The sequence below is a fragment of the Heptranchias perlo genome, unplaced genomic scaffold (genome assembly GCF_035084215.1).
Source record: "Heptranchias perlo isolate sHepPer1 unplaced genomic scaffold, sHepPer1.hap1 HAP1_SCAFFOLD_413, whole genome shotgun sequence".
NCBI classification, from domain to species: domain Eukaryota; kingdom Metazoa; phylum Chordata; class Chondrichthyes; order Hexanchiformes; family Hexanchidae; genus Heptranchias; species Heptranchias perlo.
Window position 1 is genome coordinate 346 of NW_027139425.1, and position 25,829 is coordinate 26,174.

The 25,829-nt window shown below is 47.5% G+C and overlaps 1 protein-coding gene across 1 annotated transcript; it reads left to right on the forward strand.

Moving 5' to 3' along the window:
* Nucleotides 1-3,501: 3,501 nt before the first annotated feature.
* Nucleotides 3,502-10,193, forward strand: LOC137312261 (transmembrane emp24 domain-containing protein 10-like; the record flags this gene model as incomplete). The annotated part of the gene is made up of 4 exons (XM_067978878.1): nt 3,502-3,628; nt 5,845-5,918; nt 6,525-6,651; nt 9,367-10,193. Coding segments are annotated over 4 exons (543 nt in total), but the record flags the coding sequence as incomplete, so codon positions are not given.
* Between the last annotated feature and the right edge of the window lie 15,636 nt (nt 10,194-25,829).

Consider the following 25,829-nt stretch of genomic DNA (forward strand, 5'->3'; position numbering starts at 1 on the left):
AAATGAGCCTCCCACCAACAGAGCAGAGAGAAGAAGGAAATCATCACACCTTCAAGATCTGGATCGGTTTTGTCTTTGGAGCAGGTTCTGGTTAATTTTACTGCTTTAAAGTTATGTTATGGGACCAGTGAGACTGAGACACACACACACACACACACAGACTGTCCGGTCAGGAGACACGTGTCCCTTGTACAGACATTGGGTTTGAATTGAGCTGAGCTGTGCCACAAATGAATATGGGATTAAAATCTCAAATTCCAATCAGTTTGCTCCCGAGCTTCCCCATGTGTCTGTGTGGTTCCATTACAATACAATTTCACATGGGGGCCCAAAATGGCTTCGGAATTAACACGATTTCTTTCTGAGTTGTCAGTGACCTTTTCAAAAATTAAACTTCAAACTAAGAAAACATTTGGAGGCTGTTTTCACATTTCGGCCCTCTGGGTGCTGCAGGACGCTCCCTGAAAGAGCTTTTAATTTCAATTAAGACCCGAGATATGTCACATTGTCAGCCTCTGAATAATAGTTTGATCCACTTTGTGTTATTTCTGAAAAGTTGCACTTGCAATGAACGAAGGGAAGAATTTGGGCTCGAACAGATGGTAATATTCTGTCGGACGGTCGGTACTGAGGGAGCGCTGCACTGTCAGACGGTCAGTGTGTGTCTCAGTGTCAGCTCCTGTACAATGTCCCAGTGATCCCCCAATGTCCCCTGAATATCCCAGTGATCCCAGAGTAACCCAGACATTACTCACGTGACCCCCATTGGGTCCAGGCCGCGGTGAAGGTCTCAGTCAGTCAGTCCCCAGCGGAGAGAACGATTCTTGGCCCAGGATTCCCCCTCATCCTCCTCCTTCTCACAAAATGTCTCTTTCCTGGATCATCTCCTTGCAGCATTTCATCGAAAAGTTTCCTGAGGGGAGAGAGGGAATTGATTACAACACAAAAGCAAGGGATTAAAAAGGCACAGCAAGAGCCCAGAGCTTCCTCTCCTCCCACTCCGCCTCTCTCTCCCCCTCCCTCCCACTCCCTCTCCCAGTTACACCGACAATCCCTCAGCCCCAACACTGAAACACAAATCCCGGTTCCAAACAAGAGAATCTGAAGAGAGAGAAAAGTTGGGAGAGAGACAGAGAGAGAAATACACTCAGGACAGGCTGGAGGACCCCGGCAGACTGAGAGATTGTCCCCGCCCCTGGGGAGGGTTTGGGACGAGACACACGGCCATCCCCTACCCCCGGGAGCTCCCTGCATCAGCCTTTGAGATATTATGTAAGGAATCTTACAACACCAGGTTATAGTCCAACAGTTTTATCTGAAAATCACAAGCTCTCGGAGGCTTTCTCCTTTGTCAGGTGAGTGTGGGATTCCATAGTCAGAGCACAATGCCTGGTGATTACAGATAATCTTTCCAACTGCCCGTTGTCAAGGCAATCAAAGGAGTCGAATAGTGTTCAGACAGAGAGAGACGTTACATACGGGACTACTGAATATACTGATTGTCCCGTATGTCGTGTCTCTCTGTCTGAACACTATTCGAATCCTTTGATTGCCTTGACTACGGGCAGTTGGAAAGATTATCTGTGATCACCAGGCATTGTGCTCTGACTATAAAGCGGTGCCTTTCATGGAATCCCACACTCACCTGACAAAGGAGAAAACCTCCGAAAGCTTGTGATTTTCAAATAAAACTGTTGGACTATAACCTGGTGTTGTAAGATTCCTGACATTTGTCCACCCCAGTCCATCACCGGCATCTCCACATCATTTGAGATATTAGACTGAATCTCAATGTGTCTCCCTCAGGGACCTGTCCGTTCTCATGTTAATCCAGGGACAGCCCAGGGCAGGACTGGTTTGACCAGGAGACCTGTCTGCTGGAATGAGCCACATTTCAAGGACCTATTTTACTGATTTGAACCCTCACAGCCTGTCTCCCCCTCTTCCCTCACCCCAAACTGAGTCCCCCCACCCTCAGCCTGTCTCCCCCTCTTCCCTCACCCCAAACCGAGTCCCCCCCACCCTCAGCCTGTCTCCCCCTCTTCCCTCACCCCAAACCGAGTCCCCCCCACCCTCAGCCTGTCTCCCCCTCTTCCCTCACCCCAAACCGAGTTCCCCCCCACCCTCCGCCTGTCTCCCCCCTCCCCTCATGACCCAAACACCCCGGGACCTCCGACACATCCCACCCTGCCCGGCGTCCACATTGAAAGAACTAAAGTTGGGGACAGGCCTCTCCCTCCATCCCATAATACCAGGCCGCCCATAGTAACGGTCGCTGGGCCTTGACCCGGAATCCGTTGCCCCTGGAAACCGCACAGGAACCGAGCGACCCGAGAGCGGCCTCAGGCCCGACTCCAGTCCCCGGCCTCAGGCCCCTCCCCGACTCCCAGTCCCCGGCCTCAGGCCCCTCCCCGACTCCCAGTCCCGGCCTCAGGCCCCTCCCCGACTCCCATCCCCGGCCTCAGGCCCCTCCCCGACTCCCAGTCCCCGGCCTCAGGCCCCTCCCCGACTCCCAGTCCCCGGCCTCAGGGGTGGGGGGAGAGAGGGGGGAGGGGGGGAGGGGGGAGAGGGGGGAGGGGGGAGGGGGGGGAGGGGGAGGGGGAGGGGGGAGGGGAGAGAGAGGGGGAGGGAGGGAGGGGAGGGGAGAGAGGGAGGGAGGGGAGGGAGGGGGGGAGAGAGAGAGGGGGGAGGGGGGGGGAGAGAGGGGAGAGAGAGAGAGGGGGGGAGGGAAGAGAGTGGGGGGGGGGAGCTTGTCCCCCCATTCAGTCCGACCATGTCCCCCCATTCAGTCCGACCATGTCCCCCCATTCAGTCCGACCATGTCTGATTTGTATTTAACTCCATTTCCCCCCTTGGTTCCATTCCCTTTAATCCCCTCACCCAACAAAAATCCATCAATCTCAGTTTTGAAATTTTCAATTCACCCCCGGCCTCCCCTTTTCCGGGGGAGAGAGTTCCAGATTCCCACTCCCCTTTGTGTGAAGAAATGCTTCCTGACATCACCCCTGAACGGCCGGGCTCTAATTTTAAGATTATTCCCCTTGTTCTGGACTCCCCCCACCAGAGGAAATAGTTTCTCTCTATCGACCCCATCAAATCCTTTAATCATCTTAAACCCTCGATTCGATCACCCCTTAATCTTCGACACTCGAGGGAATACAAGCCTCGTCTCTGCAACCTGTCCTCGTAATTTAACCCTTTTATCCCCGGTATCATTCTGGTGAATCTGCACTGCACCCCCTCCGAGGCCGATATATCCTTCCTGAGGGGACGGTGCCCAGAACTGGACGCAGTGTCTCCAGATGGGGTCTGACCAGAGCTCTGTCAGCTGTAATATAACTTCCACCTCTTTGTATTCCAGCCCTCGAGATAAAGGCCAACGTTCCATTATCCTTTTTAATGATCTTTTTGTACCTTTCCACCATTGGGAGGGTGGTGTGGGGAGGGAGCTGGGGGACAGTTCCGGGCTGGAGCCAGGGTGTAACCTCTCTGTTTCCCCTCCCCCAGGTGACGGACTCCTCCGGCCACATCCTGTACTCGAAGGAGGAGGCGACGAAGGGCAAATTCGCCTTCACCACTGACGACTACGACATGTTCGAGATCTGCTTCGAGAGCCGCCTGCCCCCGGGTGAGTGAGTCCGAGGGGGGGATCCTGGGGTACGGGGAGGGCTCGGGCAGAAATAATAATAAAAGGGAAAATAGCTCACTGATAAGAAAAAGGGATGAGAACAAAGTCCAGGTCACAAATAGTGTCACAGGTAATATAAATACTTCAGGTTCATCAAAAAATACAGGAAATAATAAAATAACTGATTAAAAAATAATACAGCAGTGATGAAAAACAAGTGTGATATATTTAAGAAGTGAGAAAAACAGCATCAGAACCTACGAATTAAGAGCAGGAGTCGGCCATTCGGCCCCTCTGCCATTTGATAAGATCAAGGCTGATCCGATTGTGACCTCAACCCTGCTTTCCTGTCCATCTACTGTAACCTTTGACTCCCATGTTAATCAGGAATCTATCTAACTCAGCCTTAAAAAGATTCACTGACCCGGCCTCCACCGCTCTCTGGGGAAGGGAGTTCCACAGACTCACCACCCTCTGAGAGAAAAAGTTTCTCCTCATCTCCGTCTTAAATGGGAGACCATTTATTTTTAAACTGTGGTCCCCGAGTTCTAGTCTCTCCCACAAGGGGAAACATCCTCTCAGCATCTACCCCTTCTAGTCTCCTCAGGATCTTATCTGTTTCAATAAGATCACCTCTCATTCTTCTAAACTCCAGTGTGTCCAGGCCCAACTTGTCCAACCTTTCCTCATAAGATAACCCCCTCATCCCAGGAATCAGTCGAGTGAACCTTCTCTGAACCGCCTCCAAAGCAATTATGTCCTTCCTTAAATAAGGAGACCAAAACTGCACACAGTATATTCGAGATGTGGTCCAGTAGGTCTGTTGCCCAAATAAGAGATCTCTCCACAAGTGCAGATAGCATAAGGAATAAAACAAGTGAATCAGACAGTTAAAACAAGTATAAAAGGACTGTTCGCAACATAGCTGCCAGACTGGGCCTGCGGCAGGTGATGAGCAAACCAACACGAGGGAAAAACCTACTTGACTTTGCCCTCACCAATCCACCTGTCACAGATGCATCTGTCCATGACAGTATTGGTAGGAGTGACCACCGCACAGTCCTCGTGGAGACGAAGTCCCGTCTTCGCACTGAGGACACCATCCAACGTGTTGTGTGGCACTACCACCGTACTAAATGGGATAGATTCAGAACAGATCTAGCAGCTCAAAACTGGGCTTCCATGAGGCGCTGTGGGCCATCAGCAGCAGCAGAATTGTATTCCAGCACAATCTGTAACCTCATGGCCCGACATTTTCCTCACTCCACCATTACCAACAAGCCAGGGGATCAACCCTGGTTCAATGAGGAGTGTATAAGAGCATGCCAGGAGCACCACCAGACATACCTAAAAATGAGGTGCCAACCTGGTGAAGCTACAACTCAGGACTACATGCATGGTAAACAGCGGAACCAACATGCTATAGACAGAGCTAAGTGATTCCACAACCAACGGATCAGATCAAAGCTCTGCAGTCCTGCTACATCCAGTCGTGAATGGTGGTGGACAATTAAACAACTAACGGGAGGAGGAGGCTCTGTCAACATCCCCATCCTCAGTGATGGCAGAGTCCAGCACGTGAGTGCAAAAGACCAGGCTGAAGCGTTTGCAGCCATCTTCAGCCAGAAGTGCCGAATGGATGATCCATCTCGGCCTCCTCCCGGTATCCCCCACAGAAGCCAGGGGGTTCAGGGACCCGTGTGGGAGTACGTCGTCCCCGTGGGTTTGGGGGTTCGGGGGCCCGTGTGGGAGTGCGGAGTCCCCGTGGGTTTGGGGGTTCAGAGGCCCCTGTGGGAGTGCGGAGTCCCCGTGGGTTTGGGGGTTCAGGGGCCCCTGTGGGAGTGCGGAGTCCCCGTGGGTTTGGGGGTTCAGGGGCCCGTGTGGGAGTGCGGAGTCCCCGTGGGTTTGGGGGTTCAGGGGCCCGTGTGGGAGTGCGGAGTCCCCGTGGGTTTGGGGGTTCAGGGGCCCGTGTGGGAGTGCGGAGTCCCCGTGGGTTTGGGGGTTCAGGGGCCCCTGTGGGAGTGCGGAGTCCCCATGGGTTTGGGGGTTCAGGGGCCCGTGTGGGAGTGCGGAGTCCCCATGGGTTTGGGGGTTCAGGGGCCCCTGTGGGAGTGCGCAGTTCCATGACCATGGACCAGTAATGTCGGCGGGGGCGCGGGTCCCACACGGGGTGTCGGTGGGGGCCGGTCCTAAGCTTGGTGTTCTCTTGTTCTCAGGCCATTTTCGAGTTCCTGACCAGCTGATTATTCTCAACACCAAACATGGAGTTGAAGCCAAGAACTATGAAGATGTGAGTGTCCGTGCTTTATATCCCCTTCCCTGCGGTAATGTAGAATCTACAGCAGAGGAACAGGCCATTCGGCCCAGTGGCTTCATGCTGGTGTTTATCCTCCACACGAGCCTCCTCCCACTCTGCCCCCATATCCCTCGATTCCTTTCTCCCTCATATACGCATCAAGCCTCCCCTTAAATACTATTCGCCTCAACCACTCTGTGTCGCAGCGAGTTCCACATTCTCACCACTCTCTGTAAAGAAATTCCTCCTGAATTCTTTACTTGATCTTTTCGTGCCTCTCTTATATTTCGGCCCCCTTGTTCTGGTCTCCCCCACTAGTGGAAGCAGTTTCTCCACATTCACCAATCCTAATTTTCAATACCTCTATCGGGTCTCCTCTTAGTCTTTTACAGAGAAAAGAGCCCCAGCCTGCTCAATCTATCGTGACGGGCACGTCCGCATCCACTCAATTCCGGTAACGTCCTTGTAAATCCTTCCCGCACTGCCTCCAGTGCTTCAATATCCTTTCTGTAGTGTGGGTCTCTCAAGTCAACAATGGATTTACTACATCTTTGTCCGATCTTACAGACCGTCTCTCTCTCTCTCTCTCTCCCTGCCCAGATCGCCAAGGCGGAGAAGCTGAAGCCACTTGAGGTGGAGCTGCGACGATTGGAGGATCTGTCAGAGTCGATCGTCAATGACTTTGCCGACATGAAGCAGCGAGAGGAAGAGATGAGGGACACCAATGGTAGGAGCACCCAGCACAGGCTTCAGTCTGCAACACCCACCCCTTCTCCACTTACTGCTCTCGGTCTCGGGGACCCTGTCTCGTTCCTCGGTCAGCGTCACTCACCCCTCCGAGTCAGAAGTTTGTGGGTTTTAGCTCCCTCCACCTCCCGGGACATAAGCCCCTCTCCCCTTCTCTCCCCCATAGCACGAGCCTCAGCTTCATACGGTTATCCAGTCGTCCTGTGAAAGATGCAGTGGGCTCTGCTTCAGGCACTTTGTGGCAAAGCATCCCTTGCCCCAACTGCCCTCCACTAGCCCTCGGAGTAAAGAGGGGTGGTCTAGGGCTTGGGTACCAGGGGCCAGGGGTTAAAAGGACTGCAGGACTGATCCCCAGTGTCAAAGGGACTTTGTTTTTTAAAAAAACGTACATTTATTTCGCCCCTTCCACGACCTCGGGACGTCCCTGAGCACTTAATAGCCAGTAATGTACTATTTTGAAGTGTAGTCACTGTTGCAATTTAGGAAACGGGCAGCCAACTTGTGCACAGCAAGATCCCACAAACAGCGTTGTGATAATGACCAGATAATCTGTGTTTTAGTGGCGTTGGTTGAGGGATAAATATTGGCCAGAACACCCAGGGGAGAATTCTGCTCTTCTCCCATTAGTGGCCGTGGGATCTTTTACATCCACCTGAGAGGGGCAGGCAGGGACTCAGTTTAACGTCTCATCAGAAAGACGGCACCTCCGACAGTGCGGCACTCCCTCAGTACTGCACTGGGAGTGTCGGCCTGGATTAGGTGCTCGAGTCTCTGGAGTGGGGCTCGAAGCCATGACCTTCTGACAAGGGGGCCTTGTCGAGGCAGATAAGATTCTGCATATTTTCATTCCAAGTTTGACTGCAGGATAAGAGCACGTGTGTACAAACTGGGGCGAGTGTGGGCAGGATGGAACACCCGGAGGGGAGGCTCTCAGTAGGGTAGCGGAGGGAAAACACAGAGTCCTTTCATGCGCCGTTAGATGGGGTGCTCCATGGGCTGGAGGCCTCCACTCATCTAAACCAGGGAGTTGGAGTCAGAGGGCTGGGACCTTTCTACACCAGAGGGCAGAGTTGTGGAATAAGTTTTTGGGGAAGGACGGTATAAACGGGGTCCAGAGACAGAAGGGATCATTTGAAGCCCCTGGGATTAAAGGGACAGTGGCTGCATGGTTACAAAATTGGCTACGGGACAGAAAGCAGAGAGTAGTGATGAACGGTTGTTTTTCAGACTGGAGGGAAATATACAGTGGTGTTCCCCAGGGGTCAGTATTAGGACCACTGCTCTTTTTGATATATATTAATGACTTGCACTTGGGTATTCAGGGTATTTCAAACTTTGCAGATGATACGAAACTCGGAAATGTAGTAAACAACGTGGAGGATAGTAACAGACTTCAGGAGGACATGGACTGGTGGAATGGGCAGACACATGGCTGATGAAATTTAACGCAGAGAAGTGGGAAGTGATACATTTTGGTAGGAAGAATGAGGAGAGGCAATATAAACTAAATGGTACAATTTTAAAGGGAATGCAGGAACAGAGAGACCTGGGGAGTGCACAGACACAAATCCTTGAAGGTGACAAATTGAGAAGGCTGTTTTAAGAAAAAAAGCATCCAGGATCCTGGGCTTTATTAATAGAGGCATCGAGTACGAAAGCAAGGAAGTTATACTAAACCTTTATAAAACACTGGTTAGGCCTCATCTGGAGTATTGTGTCCAATTCTGGGCACCACACTTTAGGAAGGATGTCAAGGCCTTGGAGAGGGTGCAGAGGAGATTTACTAGAATGGTACCAGGGATGAGGGACTTCAGTTATGTGGAGAAACTGGGGTTGTTCTCTTTAGAGCAGAGAAGGTTACGGGGAGATTTAATAGAGGTGTTCAAAATTATGAAGGGTTTTAATAGATTAAATAAGGAGAAACTATTTCCATTGGCAGAAGGGTTGGTAACCAGAGGACACAGATTTAAGGTAATTGGCAAAAGAACCAGATTGCGATGAGGGTTTTATTTTCCGCAGCGAGTTATGATTTGGAATGAGCTGCCTGAAAGGGCAGTGGAAGCAGATTTAATAATAACTTTCAAAAGGGAATTGGATAAACACTGAAAGGAAACATTTGCAGGGCCATGGGGAAAGGGCAGGGGAGTGGGACTAATGGGACAGCTCTTTCAAAGAGCCAGCACAGGCACGATGGGCCGAGAGGCCTCCTGTGCTGTAAGATTCTCGGTGGTGGGATTGACCTGTTAGGAAGGGACAGGGTGTCAGTTGTGGACAGAGTGACGCTCCCATGAAAGGCCTGCCATGTCCCTGCTCTCACCTGAGCTGTTCAGCGAGAGTGGATCCAGGATGGGTTTTCGGGGAGGGAGTGACCGTAGGAATCACCCAAAGGCCAGACTCGGAGCAGCAGTGACCCAGGAGCAGGGAAACGGTGCTCGGGGCAGCAAGGTGAAGGGAAGAGGGAGGGCTGCCTTCAGTGAAGTGATCTTAGTGCAGATTGAATCCACTCCTCCAACCTGTTTGATGAGCCCCTCTCTCTCTCTCCCTCTCTCTCCCTACGTGCAGAGTCCAATGTAAGGAATCGTACAACACCAGGTTATAGTCCAACAATTTTATTTTAAAATCACAAGCTTTCGGAGATTATCCCCTTCGTCAGGTGAATGAGTGAAAGGTTCTCAAATCGCATATCTTCTATTAGGCTGGGACAGCATCACACCAATCAAAAGATGTCGTTGTTGTTCAAACAGGCCAGTCACGGTGAACAGCACGTCCCAGTACACTGGAGAACAGCGTCCACGACACCACACAACCCTGCCACGGCAACCTCTGCAAGACATGCCAGATCATCGACACGGATACCACCATCACACGAGAGGACACCACCCACCAGGTACATGGTTCATACTCCTGTGACTCGGCCAACGTTGTCTACCTCATACGTTGCAGGAAAGGATGCCCCGGAGCATGGTACATTGGCGAGACCATGCAGACACTGCGACAACGGAAGAACGGACACCGCACAACAATCGCCAGACAGGAGGGTTCCCTCCCAGTCGGGGAACACTTTAGCAGTCAAGGACATTCAGCCACCGATCTTCGGGTAAGCGTTCTCCAAGGCGGCCTTCGAGACACACGACGACGCAAAATCGTCGAGCAGAAATTGATAGCCAAGTTCCGCACCCATGAGGACGGCCTCAACCGGGATCTTGGGTTCATGTCACGCTACACGTTACCCCACCAGCAAGGGGGGAAAAAAACTTATCTGTTTTTAATATTCTCTCTCTCTCTGCCTTTCGGGTCTCTTTCTCTCTGTCTGTGTAATTTGACACAATGTGTATTCAGTATACTGGGACCGACTGTTTTCCGTGGCTAATCTGTCTGAACACCAACGACACCTTTGATTGGTGTGATGGTGTCCCAGCCTAATACAAGATATGCGATTTGAGAACCTCATTCACTGCTCACCTGGCGAAGGAGATAATCTCCAAAAGCTTGTGATTTTAAAATAAAATTGTTGGACGATAACCTGGTGTTGTAAGATTCCTTACATTAATTGAACCCGTCACTTGCAACATTTAAGAAAACGAAATTAATAAAGGTTACCGTACAAAATATTTTCTGGAGCATCTACGCAGTGTGTTTGTGCCGGTTCAAATGGCACAAAGAGCTGGGGTTTCAGTTTATTTTATAATCCTTGGTCCAAACTCACTCTCCCTGCTTCCAATGTCTTTGCTTCTCGTCCAGATATTAAGATCATCAATGGCGGCTGCAGCACCCAGCATGCAGCGCGGTTCAGATTGTGCCCTATCTGAATCAGTGGAGCCCAGTGCGCAGGCGCAGTAGTGACTCATAATCGGTCAGTGTGTCCTGAGCATGCGCGGCCAGTCGAGGCTGCGGGAGGAGCGCGTTCGGTGCAGGTCAGAGGATCGGAGCAAGAGGCTCAATAAACCCCGGGGCCCGGGTCCGGGCTCAGGCCCAGGCTCAGGCTTTACAAACCCCGAGTGCGGCCCCAGACCCGAATATAAAACAGTGAACATTATCCCCCCCTCACTCCCCGCCGGGAAATGAAGGGGAAATGGGGATCGGTCAGGGAGCGTCTGTAAATGAAGGGGAAATGGTGATCGGTCAGGGAGCGTCTGTAAATGAAGGAGAAATGGTGATCGGTCAGGGAGCGTCTGTAAATGGAGGAGAAATGGTGATCGGTCAGGGAGCGTCTGTAAATGAAGGAGAACTGGTGATCGGTCAGGGAGCATCTGTAAATGAAGGAGAACTGGTGAACGGTCAGGGCGCGTCTGTAAATGAAGGAGAAATGGTGATCGGTCGGGGAGAGTCTGTCAATGAAGGAGAAATGGTGATCGGTCAGGGAGCGTCTGTAAATGAAGGAGAAATGGTGAACGGTCAGGGAGCATCTGTAAATGATGGAGAAATGGTGATCGGTCGGGGAGAGTCTGTAAATGAAGGAGAAATGGTGATCGGTTGGGGAGAGTCTGTAAATGAAGGAGAAATGGTGATCGGTCAGGGAGCGTCTGTAAATGAAGGAGAAATGGTGAACGGTCAGGGAGCGTCTGTAAATGAAGGAGAAATGGTGAACGGTCAGGGAGCGTCTGTAAATGAAGGAGAAATGGTGATCGGTCTGGGAGCGTCTGTAAATGAAGGAGAAATGGTGATCGGTCAGGGAGCGTCTGTAAATGAAGGGGAAATTGTGAATGGTCAGGGAGCATCTGCAAATGATGGAGAAATGGTGATCGGTCGGGGAGCGTCTGTAAATGAAGGAGAAATGGTGAACGGTCAGGGAGCGTCTGTAAATGAAGGAGAAATGGTGATCGGTCAGGGAGCGTCTGTAAATGATGGAGAAATGGTGATCGGTCGGGGAGCGTCTGTAAATGAAGGAGAAATGGTGAACGGTCAGGGAGCGTCTGTAAATGAAGGAGAAATGGTGATCGGTCAGGGAGCGTCTGTAAATGATGGAGACATGGTGATCTCTATATCTTCAGTCATCCAGGGAGCTCTAGCTTTGGATGCCGTTCCTTTCCTCATCGTGAGAATCTGTCTACTCTGCACCCAAACCAACTCCTCCTTGAAGGCCTCCCATTGTTCAATTACTGTTCTGCCTGCCAATTTTTGATTCCAATCCACCTGGACAAGATCCCTTTTTAACTCACTGGAATTTGCCCTCCTCCAGTTAAGAATTTTCACATTTGACTGTCCCCTGTCCTTTTCCATAACTGTTCTAAACCTAATGAGATTATGATCACTGCTGCCCCACTGAAACATGCTCCACCTGCCCCACTTCATTCTCCACACCGAGCCCACTGCTGTACTCACACTCTCACACTCACTCTCTCACACTCTCTCTCACCCTTTCACTCATGGTTTAGCGCCACTGAAAGATGATGCGATGGGTTTGGATTCCAGCACAGGGAGGAGGGAGAGTGTGTGGGACGGGGGATTTTCAGCTTTGAGTAATGAGAGAGGAAATAATGTTCCACAGAAAGTCGAGTTATCTGATCTGAATTTCTATCCTGTACTTACAGTGATAACTTTTATAAACTCCTTTTACAGGGGAGGATTTGCAGAGGGAAACTCAAACCAAAGATCACGTCAAGATCTGACAGAGTCACTCGATTTATCAGGACCTGAATATCATCGGCCTTTGAATGTGGAAGGAGAAATGTTTGTCTGTTCTATCTGTGGGAGAAGATTTCAAACATCAGTGTGAGTGGAAAAGCACCGAGACACACACACCCGAGTGAGAGTGTTCCAGTGCACTGACTGTGGAAAGAGCTTTAACCAGTTACACAGCCAGAAAAAACATCGCACCATTCACAGCGGGGAGAAACCGTACACGTGTTCTGTGTGTGGACGAGGTTTCAACTGATCGTCCAACCTGGAGAGACACAAGGACACCCGGACCACGGAGAAACCGTGGAAATGTGGGGACTGTGGGAAGGGATTCAATTACCCTTCAGAGCTGGAAACTCATCGACGCCGTCACACTGGGGAGAGGCCGTTCACCTGCTCCGTGTGTGGGAAGGGATTCGCTCAGTCATCCGGCCTCCTGACACACCAGCGAGTTCACTCTGGGGAGAGACCTATTAAATGTTCTGACTGTGAGAAGAGGTTTAAATGCAAAAGGAATCTGCTGACACACCAACGTACCCACACTGGGGAGAGGCCGTTCACCTGCTCCGTGTGTGGGAATAGATTCACTCAGTCATCCACCCTGCTGACACACCAGCGAGTTCACTCTGATGAGAGACCTTTTAAATGTTCTGACTGTGCGAAGAGGTTTAAAAGCAATATTGAACTGTTGAGACACCATCGTACTCACACTGCGGAGAGGCCGTTCACCTGCTCCGTGTGTGGGAAGGGATTCACTCGGTCATCACACTTTCTGTCACACCAGCGAGTTCACACTGGGGAGAGGCTGTTCACCTGCTCAGTGTGTGGGAAGGGATTCGCTCAGTCATCGACCCTGCTGACACACCAGCGAGTTCACACTGGGGAGAGGCCGTTCACCTGCTCAGTGTGTGGGAAGGGATTCGCTCAGTCATCGACCCTGCTGACACACCAGCGAGTTCACACAGAGGAGAGGCCGTTCTCCTGCTCCGTGTGTAAGAAGAGATTCATTCGGTCATCACAGCTTCTGAAACACCAGCGAGTTCACACTGAGTGACCTTTAAATGTTCCGACTGTGGGAAGAGATTTAAAATCAGAAACGAACTGCTGATACATCGACGCACTCACACTGGGGAGAGACTGTTCACCTGCTCCGTGTGTGGGAAGAGATTCACTCGATCATCCCACCTTCTGAAACATTAACTTGTTGACACTATTGAGTGACCTTTTAATGCAGTGACTGTGAGAAGAGCTTTAAAAGCAGAAATGAACTGCTGACACATCAACGCATGCCCATTGGTTGAGAGACTGTTCACCTGCTCCGTGTGTGGGAAGGGATTCACTCAGTCATCACACGTGCTGAGACACCAGCGAGTTCACGAAATGAGCAGGTCCAACGAGCCGGTCTGTAACACAGGCCAATGACTCAGTGCAGCTCGTTACCCAGTCACTGGGCTCCGTTATAGCCTCTCCTGTCAGTACACACAAAGAGAAATTGTAAATCTGAAACAGAAAAAACTTCATTGTATCAAAGTTACTTCTGATCATTATTATTGTACAAACATTCTACAGCCTATCCCTTAAAAAGGACCCAATATCAAACCAGTCCCCAGTCCTTGGGCCTGTGCCTATGTTGTGATTTGCACCCGCTTCTGACTGACTTGGTATCAGACGCACTCCCGTCAACAGTAAACGGATGGAGCCGGATCCATAAGAGAAAAATGAGGACCGAGCTCCGCGGTTCTCCCAGAGTGCGGGAGGCGGAGTAACAGCAGCAGACAGAGAGATCTCTCTAAACCAGCCGCTGCCGCCGGAGAGAAGCGAGTCCCGTTCCGAGCCGTGTCTGTCAGGCGCCCGCTGACCCTCTCTTCACTGAAGGGGACCGATTCAGCACCAACTCACACACCCACGATTGGATCATTGAATCACCTTCAACACCTGAATTACATCACCACTTAATCCTCTATACACGAGGAAATACAAACCTTGTCCACGCAACTTGCCCTCATAATGTAACCATTTTAGCCCCGGTATCATTCTGGTGAAACTGCGCTGCATCCCCTCCACGGCCAATATGTCTTTCCTGAGGGGTGTGCCCAGAACTGAATGCAATACTTTAAATGGGGTCTCACCAGAGCTTTCTATCTGGAACATATTTCCACGTCTTTGAATTCCAGCTCCCTTGAGGTAAAGGCCAACATCACATTAGACTTTCAAATTATTTTTTCAGCAGTCCACTGGCTTTTAGTGATTTCTGTACTTCGATCCCTGAATCTCTCTGCTCCTCCATAGTTCCGAGCTTCTCACCATTTAGAAAACACTCTGATCTATATTGCTTCCGTCCAAAGTAGATGACCTTATACTTCCCCATATTGAAAGTTTGAACAGGCTGGGGCTCTTCTGTATAGAAAAGAGGAGGCTGAGGGTGACCTGATATCAGGCTTTAAGATTATGTGAGGGCTTTATAGGTTCGGCATAGACAAGGTGTTCGTACTTGTGGGAGTGGGGACTCCAAAACATTGGGCCCATGAATATCATCCAGTCACTAATGTATCCAATCTGGCATTCAAGAGAAACAGACTTCCCCAGAGAGGCGTTAGAATGTTCAACTCGCCACCACAAGGAGTAGTTAAGGCGAATAGAATGGATGCATTTACGGGGAAGCTGGAGAAGCACATAGAGGAGAAGGGAATATTAGAGTTTGCTCATAGGGTTAGATGAAGAGGGGTTGGAGGAGGCTCGTCTGCAGCATAAACACCGGTATAGTCTAGTTGGGCCGAATTGCCTGTTTCTGTGATGTACATTCGATGTAATTCTATGTAAGCTCCATCTGACACAGTTTTACCAACTCACTGAATCTATCAATTTCCCTTTGTAACTTTATGCTCCCATCTACACTACTCACTGCGCCTCCTAACTCGATGTCAGCGACAAACGTGAGTGTTCGGCTCTCTATTCCTTCATCTCCGTCATTTATACATATCGGAAAAACCTGATGCCCCAGAACTAATCACATCCAGCCAATTTGAGTACATCCCTTATTATCCCGGGCCTCTGCCTCCCACCTTCCAACCAACTCCCGACCCATTTCAATAGGTTGCCTTAAATTCCACGCACTCTCATTTTTGTTGACAGTCTCTTATGTGGTCCCTTATTGGATGCCTTTGGAAGTCAATGTCCATCTAACACCCAGAGACACTCCATTATCGAGCACGTTAGTTACATCTTCAAAAAGTTCAACGAGCTTTGTTAGACTTGACTTCCCCTTTACAAATCCATGCTGGCTCTCTCTGATTACTCCATATTTATCCAAGTGCTCAGTCATTCTTTCCCCAATAACGGATACTGGTAACTTCCCCACAACAGGCGTCAGACTGATAGGCCTAGAATTTCCAACTTTATCTCTCCGACCCATCCGAAATAATGGAGTGACATTGACAATGTTTCAATTAAAGCAACAATTCCTGAATCAAGAGAGTTTTGATCGATCATGAGTAAGCACGTACAAGTTCCTTACCTATTCCTCTTATTCCCCTGGGATGGTAAACATCAGGTCCTGGAGATTTGACAATCTTCAATCTCATTATTTTCTCCATTGCCATTATTTTATTTACACTGAATCCCCTTGATTTATTTACAGTTTTCCTCCTGTCTCTGCTATGTTCGCCTCATCCTTTTCTATGAAGACCGATGCAAAGTAAATATTTAGCAACTCTGCCATTTCCTGATTTTCAATTACAATATCACCTCCATCTGTCTTTAAGGGGCCCACATTACTCTTAGTCACCCTTCTTTCTCTTAATATACCTGTAAATACCTTGATTGTTGTCGTTATTTTCCTTCACAAGTTTTTTCTCCTTTTCCCTTTTTGGACCTCTTCGGGTTTTTCGTTTCAGCACCACAATAAACAAGACTTCGCTGTAAAGTTCAGCTCAATAGTTCTCCAATTTCAGAGCGAGAATTGTCTGAACCCCTAATTTATTTAATGTAACAAACACAAGCACACTTAATCATCGGTGTGTCAACACACTGATGGATACACAAAGATAAACACAGTGAGAAATGCAGGCAGTATCAGGATGCACAGGGAAACGGACAAGGGAAACAGACAAAGATAAAACGGTCTGTGCCTCGAACAGACAGTAACGTGTCACTGATCGATATTAGTGAGACGAGGTGGGGAACAGGTGCTGTGAATTGGTGCTGTGGTTTAGTTGGTGAAAGCATCTGTCTTGTAAACAGGCGATCCTGGGTTCAACTCCCCGCAGTGTTTTGTGTCGCTTATTATTTTTACCTAATTTGTGGAATTCAGCGACAAAGTCACACTTTGGAATTGGTATTTGTTGAGGTTTGAGGAGGAAACCGATATCAGAATGACTGTTCAAAAACACCATTTCATCGCACAGACAGACCTCTCATAGAATGTGTCTGTAACACTTTAATTTAAGGACACGTTCTTGTTTCTGGGCTCGTCGGGGTCAGGGTATAATTCACGATTTATGTCATAGAGGAGCGAATGGTTGTCTCCTCGACCTCCGGATAGCAGTGATAAAGTTCGAGGATACACAGAAGCGGACAGGGTGGTCGGGGTCTGGAACTCACTGTCTGAAAGGGTGGTCGAGGCAGAAAACCTCAACTCATTTCAAAAGTGCATGGATGTGCATTTGAAGTGCCGTAACCTACAGGGCTACGGACCAAGCCCTGGAAAGTGGGATTAAGCTGGAGAGCTCTTTTTCGGCCGTCACAGACACGATGGGCCGAATGGCTTCCTTCTGTGCTGTAGCTTTCTCTGATTCTATGATTCCGTGTGTGGGAAGGGATTCACTCAGTCATCACATGTACTGAGACACCAGGGAGTTCAAAAGTGACGACAGGGGTTGGATTCTGCTGTTAATCCCATCCAGGACTGAACCATGTTCATTCTGACAGTTGGGGTTTGTTTCTCCTGATGTTAATAAGCCCTATAACTGGGCTGGAGTTTAATATTCTGGATATCTGTTAAATAAATCAGCTTTGTTTTGAACACCTTGTTGTAGATTTTGGTCTTTTCCTCCTGAGTGTTTAACGTCACCTGACTGGAGCTCAGAAAGGACAATCTTGGGGGAGGATCGTCCGATGGGAACAGAACTTCAGCCTGGACACAGTCCTTCAGGGCCACACTGAGAGGGGCAAACGACACTTTGGTCTTTCTCGTCTCTCTTCACTGACAGCAAAGTCGCCGTGCGGCGTCCAGTCTAAAAATGACCGTGGTAATTATTCTATGTAGATTTAACCTGTTTGTGTGACTGTCCTGAGTCTACCATTTCAGGCAGGTGTTAACTCATTTAAAATAAACCCGTTTAAAATAAATGGGTTATGAATTGTGATTTCCGTGAAGCCAATGTTCCATTCCTTTATATGATTCATGTGCCTGCTCTCCGACAACAGGGTAAATGGTGGAATATCAGCCCTGCTCAGCCGGCAATGATCACGGTACATTTTCTTGCAGACGAAACACACATTGAAACCCTGGAACTTTGAGGTGATGAATCCTTAGGGAAAATAAAATTAGGGCTCGAACCATCAAACTTTCGCACCAACCGATAGCACCACCGAGACAGGTGAAGAAGTCACCCACTGAACCAGTAACTCATTGAGCTGAACTTTGAGTTTGCAGTGATCAATAGACCAGCTGTCCACAGTCAGTCCAAAATGAATGGTTGAAACTTGCAGGAGTGAAAATCCAACGAGCCGGTCTTCACTCTTAAACCGGCAACTGTGAAGTTAAGAGAAACGTGTGGGAGAAATACTCGATTTCAGCGCGGTGACACTGGGCCAGAGTAAAGCTCAGTTAATATGATCATCGAGTGGTGAGAGGGTGGATTTGGAACTCCTGAGCGACCGCACTGCGCATTTTCCAGATCTGCTTGGAGCACCAATCCCTTCAATTCATCACTTACAGGGACAATTCGATTCTCGGTTTCTTTTCCCTGAGTTTCGTGAAATTTTTAAAAATTGAAAGCGACCAATATCAGAGCGAACCTCGTCACCGACATGCTCACAGATACAGAGCGGCCACACTCTGCTTCAGTGAGTTGAAAACCCAGAGCGGTTTCAAGGTCGAATGCAATTGTAAGCAGGTCATTGAGGTGCCTTTAAAGTCCTGATTGTTTGAACTGAATTTCTTCCGAAAGCGCTTCAGATTCAGGTGGAGTGATTTGGGGACTTCCTTTCCCTCTTCGCAAAAGTTTGAACCGCAGCTCAAGATCAAAAGTCCCGGGCTAAATTCGGGATTCGCCGGGATATGAACCTCGCATCGAGAATTTTACTCCCACCTCAATGAGCCCAGAAACAAGAACGTGTCGTCACATTTACGTGTCACGGTCACATTCTAAACTGGTTTGTCCTGTGCTGTACATTACTGTCTAAATATTACAGATAAGCAGAGCAGTTGAGCTGTCACAGCTGTGACTTTGACTTTTCTCCCTCTCCTCTCGATCTCCCCGGCAACTGCCACTAACCACAATCTTCTATCACACTTCTCCATCAGGAAGTTCCGAACCTCGGGTTTCAAATGAAATAACGCCCATCTCTCCAATCACCGACAGTCCAGAGAGAGTTTCATAATTTCAGCTCCCACTTTGCCCAAATCCTCCTTAAAGTACCGTGAAAAAATTGGCCTTTAGTCAATAATAATATAATTAAATGTTATTATCTTCAGGGGCATTGTTTAAGATTTCACGGCTTTTAAAGATCTGCTGATGTTTAACGAATCGCCTCTTGTTTGGAGGCTTCTGTGTGGGAAAGATCAGGAAGTGATAATTGAGAGACCGAGGATGAAGCTGTTTGATGGGAGCACTGGGGACACAGACCGTGCGCGGCTCCAGTGGAGCAATCGGTCAGCGCGCGTTATTTCTACAATAATTATACACTCGAGAAATGCTGGGGTTGTGAGTTTCAGCGCCATCTAAAGTAGTTGAACCTTCTAAACATTTTGACTGGAGTTCAAGGTACAACCGGTTCCATAACACATCGACTTCTTCATGTCCCCATGTGGGCACTGAGGCTCCTCTGGCCTCCCGTCTTGCAATAGCAGGCGAGAGTTTATTTGTTTATAGGAGGGAGAGGGGGCGATTGGCGAGAGCTGAAATGGTAAAGCGGCCGGCACGACATCTTTAAATCTAAAGAACCAAACACACAATTCTTCTTTCCGTGAAGCAGGGATTCATCGGTTTGAAGTGTCGTGTAGGGAAAATTCAGGAGGCAAATCTGCTGCCTGGTGTCACGGTGTAACGGGTGAAATTATTCAGCTTTCAATTGTTGATCGGCTGAAATCTCGAGAGGCCTTTCCCAGCTCCCGTGTGGAACAAGTTCAGCTTTTGAGCCATTGGGTAAAGTGTATTTTTTAAATTGCTGCGAACGAATGACAAGACATTTTGTACAAACAAGAAGAATTGTAAACTCACGAGTTCGCTGTCCATGTTTCTTACATCATGTTCAACAGAAACAAGGATTCTCCTCAACACGTTGCTGAAAATTGTATAAAAGAGATACTCCCCCAAATTCGATATCGACAGGGAGAATTCTGAGTCCCACCATGAATCTGTATGATGGAAACTAATTTAACAGCGAGCCTGGATAGCTCAGTCGGTAGAGCATCAGACTTTTTGAGGGTCCAGGGTTCAAATCCCTGTTCAGGCTAAAAGTTTTAAAACAGCTGGCAAGTTCTGCTTTTCCAGCGGACCAACATCAGCGAAAGGAGCAAGAGTTGGCCATTCAGTCCCTCGAGCCTGCTCCGCCAATCCATAAATTAATGGCTGATCTTCGACCTCAACTTGATTTTTGACCTATCTCCACATCCCTTGAGTCCCCTCGCACCCAAAAATCCATCGATCTCAGTTTTGAAAATACTCAATGGTTCAGCATCCACAGCCCTCTGGGGTACAGAATTCCAATGATTCACAACCCTCTCAATGAAGAAATTATTCCTCATATCTGTCCTAAATGTCCGACTCCTTATCTTGACATTATAACCCTTAGTTCTAGACTCTCCAGCTCGGGGAAACAGCCTCCCAGCATCTACACTGTCAAGTCCTCTAAGAATTTTATATGTTTCAATGAGATCACCTCATTATTCTAAACTCCAGAGAATATCGGCCCATTCTACTCAATCTCTCCTCACAGGACAACACTCTCACCCCAGGAGTTAATCTAGCCAAACTTGTTAGCACCCACTCTCAGGCAATTGTTCCTCAGGTAAGGAGATCAAAACTGTACACAGTACTCCAGGTGTGGTCTCACCAAAGCCCGATATTGCAGCAAGACTTCCTTACTCTTATACTCCAACCACCTCGCAATAAAGGCCAAGATACTATTTACTTTCCTAATTGTTTGCTGCACCTGCATGTTAAATTTCTGTGATCCGTGTACAAAGACACACAAATCCCTCTGAATACCAACATTTCGTAGTCTCTTACATTTTAAAAGATATTCTGCTTTTCGATTCTTCCAACCAAAGTGAATAACCTCACATTTCCCCACTTTATGCTTCATTTGGCACCTTCTAGTCCACTCACATAACCTGTCTGTATCACTTTGCATCCTCTTTGCGTCCTCCTCACAGCTTACTTTCCCACCTAGTTTTGTATCGTCAGCAAACTTGGATACGTTACACTCGGTCCCCTCATCTAAGTCATTAATATAGATTGTAAATATCTGAGGCCCAAGCACTGATCTTCACGGCACCCCACTAGTTACAACCTGCCAACCCCAAAATGACCTGTTTATTCCGACTTCCTGTTTTCTGTCCGTCATCAAATCCCCAAACCATGTTAATATATTACCCACAATCCCATGAGCCCTAATCTTGTGTCACAACCTTGTGTGGCACCTTATCGAATGCCTTTTGAAAATCCAAATATTCTGCATCCACTGGTTCTCCCTTATCTACCCTGCTATCTAAACCCTCAAAACCTCTAATAGAGTTTGTCAAACACAATTTTCCCTTTCATAAAATCGTGTTTCATGTGCCTAATCGTATTATCATTTTCTGAGTGCCCTTTTACCACGTCCCTAGTAATAGATTCTAGCATTTTCCCTGCTACTATTGTCAGGCGAAATGGCCTGTAGTTCCCTGTTTTCTCTCACCCTCCTTTCTCGAATTATTAAGTGCCCGTTCAAAGGACACTATTATGGGTACAGTAGTGTAGTGATTGTGTGATTGGACTAGCAGCCGGGAATAATGAGCTCAAATTACACCATGACAAGTTGTGAAATTGACTTCAATAAATCTGGTGCTTCATTAGACAGCACCAGAAAACAAACCGTGGGTTGTCATACGAACCCAACTAGTTCAGGGAAGGGCAACTTGCCACATCTACTCTCTGGCCGACTTATGACTCCTGTTCTGTGCTATGTGGTTGACCCTTATGTCTGCAGGGGAGACCAGCACTAGGGACCATAAATATAAGACAGTCACTAATAAATCCAATAAGGGAATTCAGGAGAAACTTCTTTACCCAGAGAGCGGTGAGAATGTGGAACTCGCAACCACAAGGAGTAGTTGAGGCGAATAGCAGATGCATTTAAGGGGAAGCTGGATGAACACATGAGGGAGAAAGGAATAGAAGGATATGCTGATAGGGTGAGATGAAGTAGGGAGGGAGGAGGCTCATGTGGAGCATAAACACTGGCATAGGCCTGTTGGGCCGAATGGCCTGTTTCTGTGCTGTAATTCTATCTATGTAATTCTATGAATAGAGGGGTTACATTTCTTACCTTCCAATCCACGGGGACCTTTCTAGAATCATGGGAACTCTGGAAGATAAAACCAGTGCATCCACTGTCTCTGCAGCCACCTCTTTTAAAACCCTAGGATGTAGGCCATCAGGGCCAATGAATTTGTCAGCTTTTAGTCCCATTAATTTCTCCAGTACTTTTTATTTACTAATCTTAATTGCTTTAGGTTCCTCACTCTCATTAGAACCTTGGTTCCCTAATACTTCTGGTATGATTTTTGTGTCCTCTACTGTGAAGACAGATACAAAATACTTGTTTAACATCTCTTTCATTTCCTTATTCTCCATTATAAATTCTCCTGTCTCTGTCTCCAAGGGACCCATGTTTACTTTCGCTAATCTCTTCCTTTATACATATTTATCAATTTCTTGGTCATCCTTTGCTGATTTCTAAAACTCTCCTAATCCTCAGGCTTACTATTCTTTTTGGCAACATTATAAGCCTCTTTTAACCTAAAATATCATTAATTTCTCCAATTAACCAAGGTTGGACCACTTTTCCGGTGGAGTTTTTAACCCTCAAGAGAATGTAATTTTGTTGAGGAATTATAAATTATTTATTTAAATGTTCACTATTGCTTATCTATCATCATATTTTTAATCTAATTTCCCAAACTACCTTAGCCAACTCAATCCTCATAACTACGTTATTGGTTTTGTTTAAATTTAAGACCCTAGTTTCCAACTTAATGACATCACTCTCAAACTTTCGAACTCAATGTGAAATTCTATCATATTATGATCATTGTTCCCCAGAGGATCATCTACTATAAGATCACTAATTAACCTTGTCTCATTACAAAATACTAGATCTAAAATAGCCTGTTCCCTTGTTGATTCCTCGACATATTGATCTAGAAAACTGACTCGAATGCATTCCATCAACATAAAACAGCTTATCTTGAGTTGCTAACATGATGGGATGACTAATAAGTAGAAGACACGGCCAGATCTGCGAGGTGAATGAGATGTTTGCTGAAAACACAGAGAATTAATGAAACCAAGCCTTCCCTGCAGAGAGCAGGGAGTTGGAAAGAAAGATGCTGGGCATTGAGAGGCGAAGGATTTTGTCGATAGCAGGATGAATAGACAAAAGGATTTCAACTCCCTTCTTCTTTTCTATACTGATAAATATAGACAAAAATCTCATCTCCGGGCTTCTTTCAGATAATGAATGTCTTAATGCTCAAGAGATCACTGATCCAAGCCCATTATCTCCACTCGCACTCTCCTTCCCATCTTGCATATGATGCTTCGCTTTGAAATTGTGCATTTTTTCACATTGGGATTCCATTTGAAGAAAACATTGCTGTGATCAGCTTGTGCTGTTAAGGAGATGGAGTACAAGGAGATACATAAAAGGATAATGATAACAGTGACTGTTCAGACACTGTGAGCTACAGTTAAAGGTCGGCAACATTTAAAGTATCAGGCAGCAGATCTTTTCCAAATCTTGACACAAATGGCAAGAAAACTTAACGTGGACTTTGATCAATGTCACGACTTTCAAATAGCAGACATTTTATACAAGGCAAGAAAGATTTACAAGGATGTTGCCTGGACTGTAGAATTTTAGCTATGAGGAAAGATTGGATAGGCTGGGGTTGTTTTCTTTGGAACAGAGGAGACTGAAGGCAGATTTAATTGAGGTGAACAAAATTATCAGGGTCCCAGATAGCATGGATTAGAAGGACCCACTTCTCTTAGCAGAGAGGTTAATAACCAGGGGCATAGATTTAAAGTGATTGGTAGAAGGTTTAGTGGGGAACTGAGGAGAAATTATTTCACCCAAGGGTTGTGGGGGTCTGAAACTGACTGCCTGAAAGGGTGGTAGAGGCGGACACCCTCATCGCATTTGAAGAATACTTGAACTGCCGGAAGCTACAAGGCTATGGGCCAAGAGCTGGAAAGTGGGATTAAGCTGGATAGCTCTTTTTCAGCCGGCACAGACGCAATGGGCCGAATGGCCTCTTTCTGTGCCATCAATTTCTTTGATTCTATGAGTCTAATTAACAGTAAGCAGGTAGTTCAGTGATCATGAGAACGCTACTGAAGGTAAATAACTGCTGGGAACCAAGCAATGTGTCCTTGTAAACCACAGACTGGGGAAGTTCCAGCTCCAGTGACAGAGATGGATCACTACAGTGTATAAAAGTGACAGGATACTGATGTAAGGGGCAGTTAGGACTGGAGACACCTGAGATCAAGCTCAGGGTGCCTGAGGTTCCATCCAGTGGGATCACCTCATGTACACGGGGGACTGGCATGTTTACTCTGGTACAGTACAGGAAAGAGAATTTGCTCATATATTTCTTAATAATGTATTAAAGTTGCTGACTCTCAGACTTGTTCATTAATAAGACAATGCATTAGTTAGAACCTTCCATCCCTAAGTCTCTCTGCGCCTCTAATTTTAAACTTTGACCATTTAGTTTACATTTCATCTCATTTTTCTTCCTCTGAAAATGCATCACGTCACTTTTCTCTGCATTAAATTTCACCTGCCTGTTTACGAACCTGTGCACATTACAATGAAGTCACTGACACTCCTCTTCACAGTTCCCCACGCTGCCAACGTTGAAGTCATCGAGATTTTCACCTTGTGTCCCACATACCCAAGCTCAGATCATTCTCTATATTGAGAAGAGCAATGGTCCCAACACTGACCCTGGGGGACACCACTGTTTACATCCCTCCAGTCTGAAGAACATCCATTAACCACTACTCTCTGTTTTCTGCCCTTGACACAACTTCCAATCCACACTGCCGCATTCATTTAAATACCGTGGGTATTAATTTTATCAACAAGCCTCCTGTCCGTCATCTTATCAAACACCTTTTCACAATCCATCAACACAACATCCACGACATTCCCTTCATCAGTAGACTTGTGATATCTCAATTAATCCATGTTGGCTGTTCTTAATTAATGTGTTTTTCTAACAAATGTTGAAATGTTTGCTCCACCTCATCTGGTTTCACCTGTTTCAAGCCACAACAGAATTGTCGAGTTTTCTCCTGGAGCTTAAGATAAATTAATTTTTTAAAATGATGCTTCAGTCAATGAGGGATATCTGGACTTCGAACCGCCCATTCAGTGGCGCAACTCCCGCCCCTCACACACTCCGATTGGTTGGAGGACCAACTGTCCGCACAGCCGTCCAGTCAATTTACCATAAGACCATAAGAGATAGGAGCAGGAGGAGGCCATTCGGCCCCTCGAGCCTGGTCCGCCATTTAATGAGATCATGGCTGATTTGATTTTTACCTCAACTCCACTTTCCCGCCCTTTCCCCATATCCTTTGACTCTCTTGCTGATCAAAAATTTGTCTAACTCAGACTTGAATGTATCAATGACTCAGCCTCCACAGCTTTTTGGGGTAAAGAATTCCAAAGACTCACGATGCTCTGGGAGAAGAAATTCCTCCTCATTTCCGTCTTAAACAGGTGACCCCTTATTCTGAGACTATGCCCCCTAGTTTTAGATTCCCCCATGAGGGGTAACATCCTCTCAGCATCTACGCTATCGAGTCTCCTCAGAATCTTGTCTGTTTCAATAAGATCTCCTCTCATTCATCTAAACTCCATTGAGTATAGAACCAGCCTGTTCAATCTTTCATCATAAGACAACCCTTCCATACCCGGAATCAACCTCGTGAACCTTCTCTGAACTGCCTCAAATGCAAGTATGTCCTTCTTTAGAACTGTATGCAGTACTCCAGTTGTGGTCTCACCAGCACCCTGTATATTTGTCGCATGACTTCA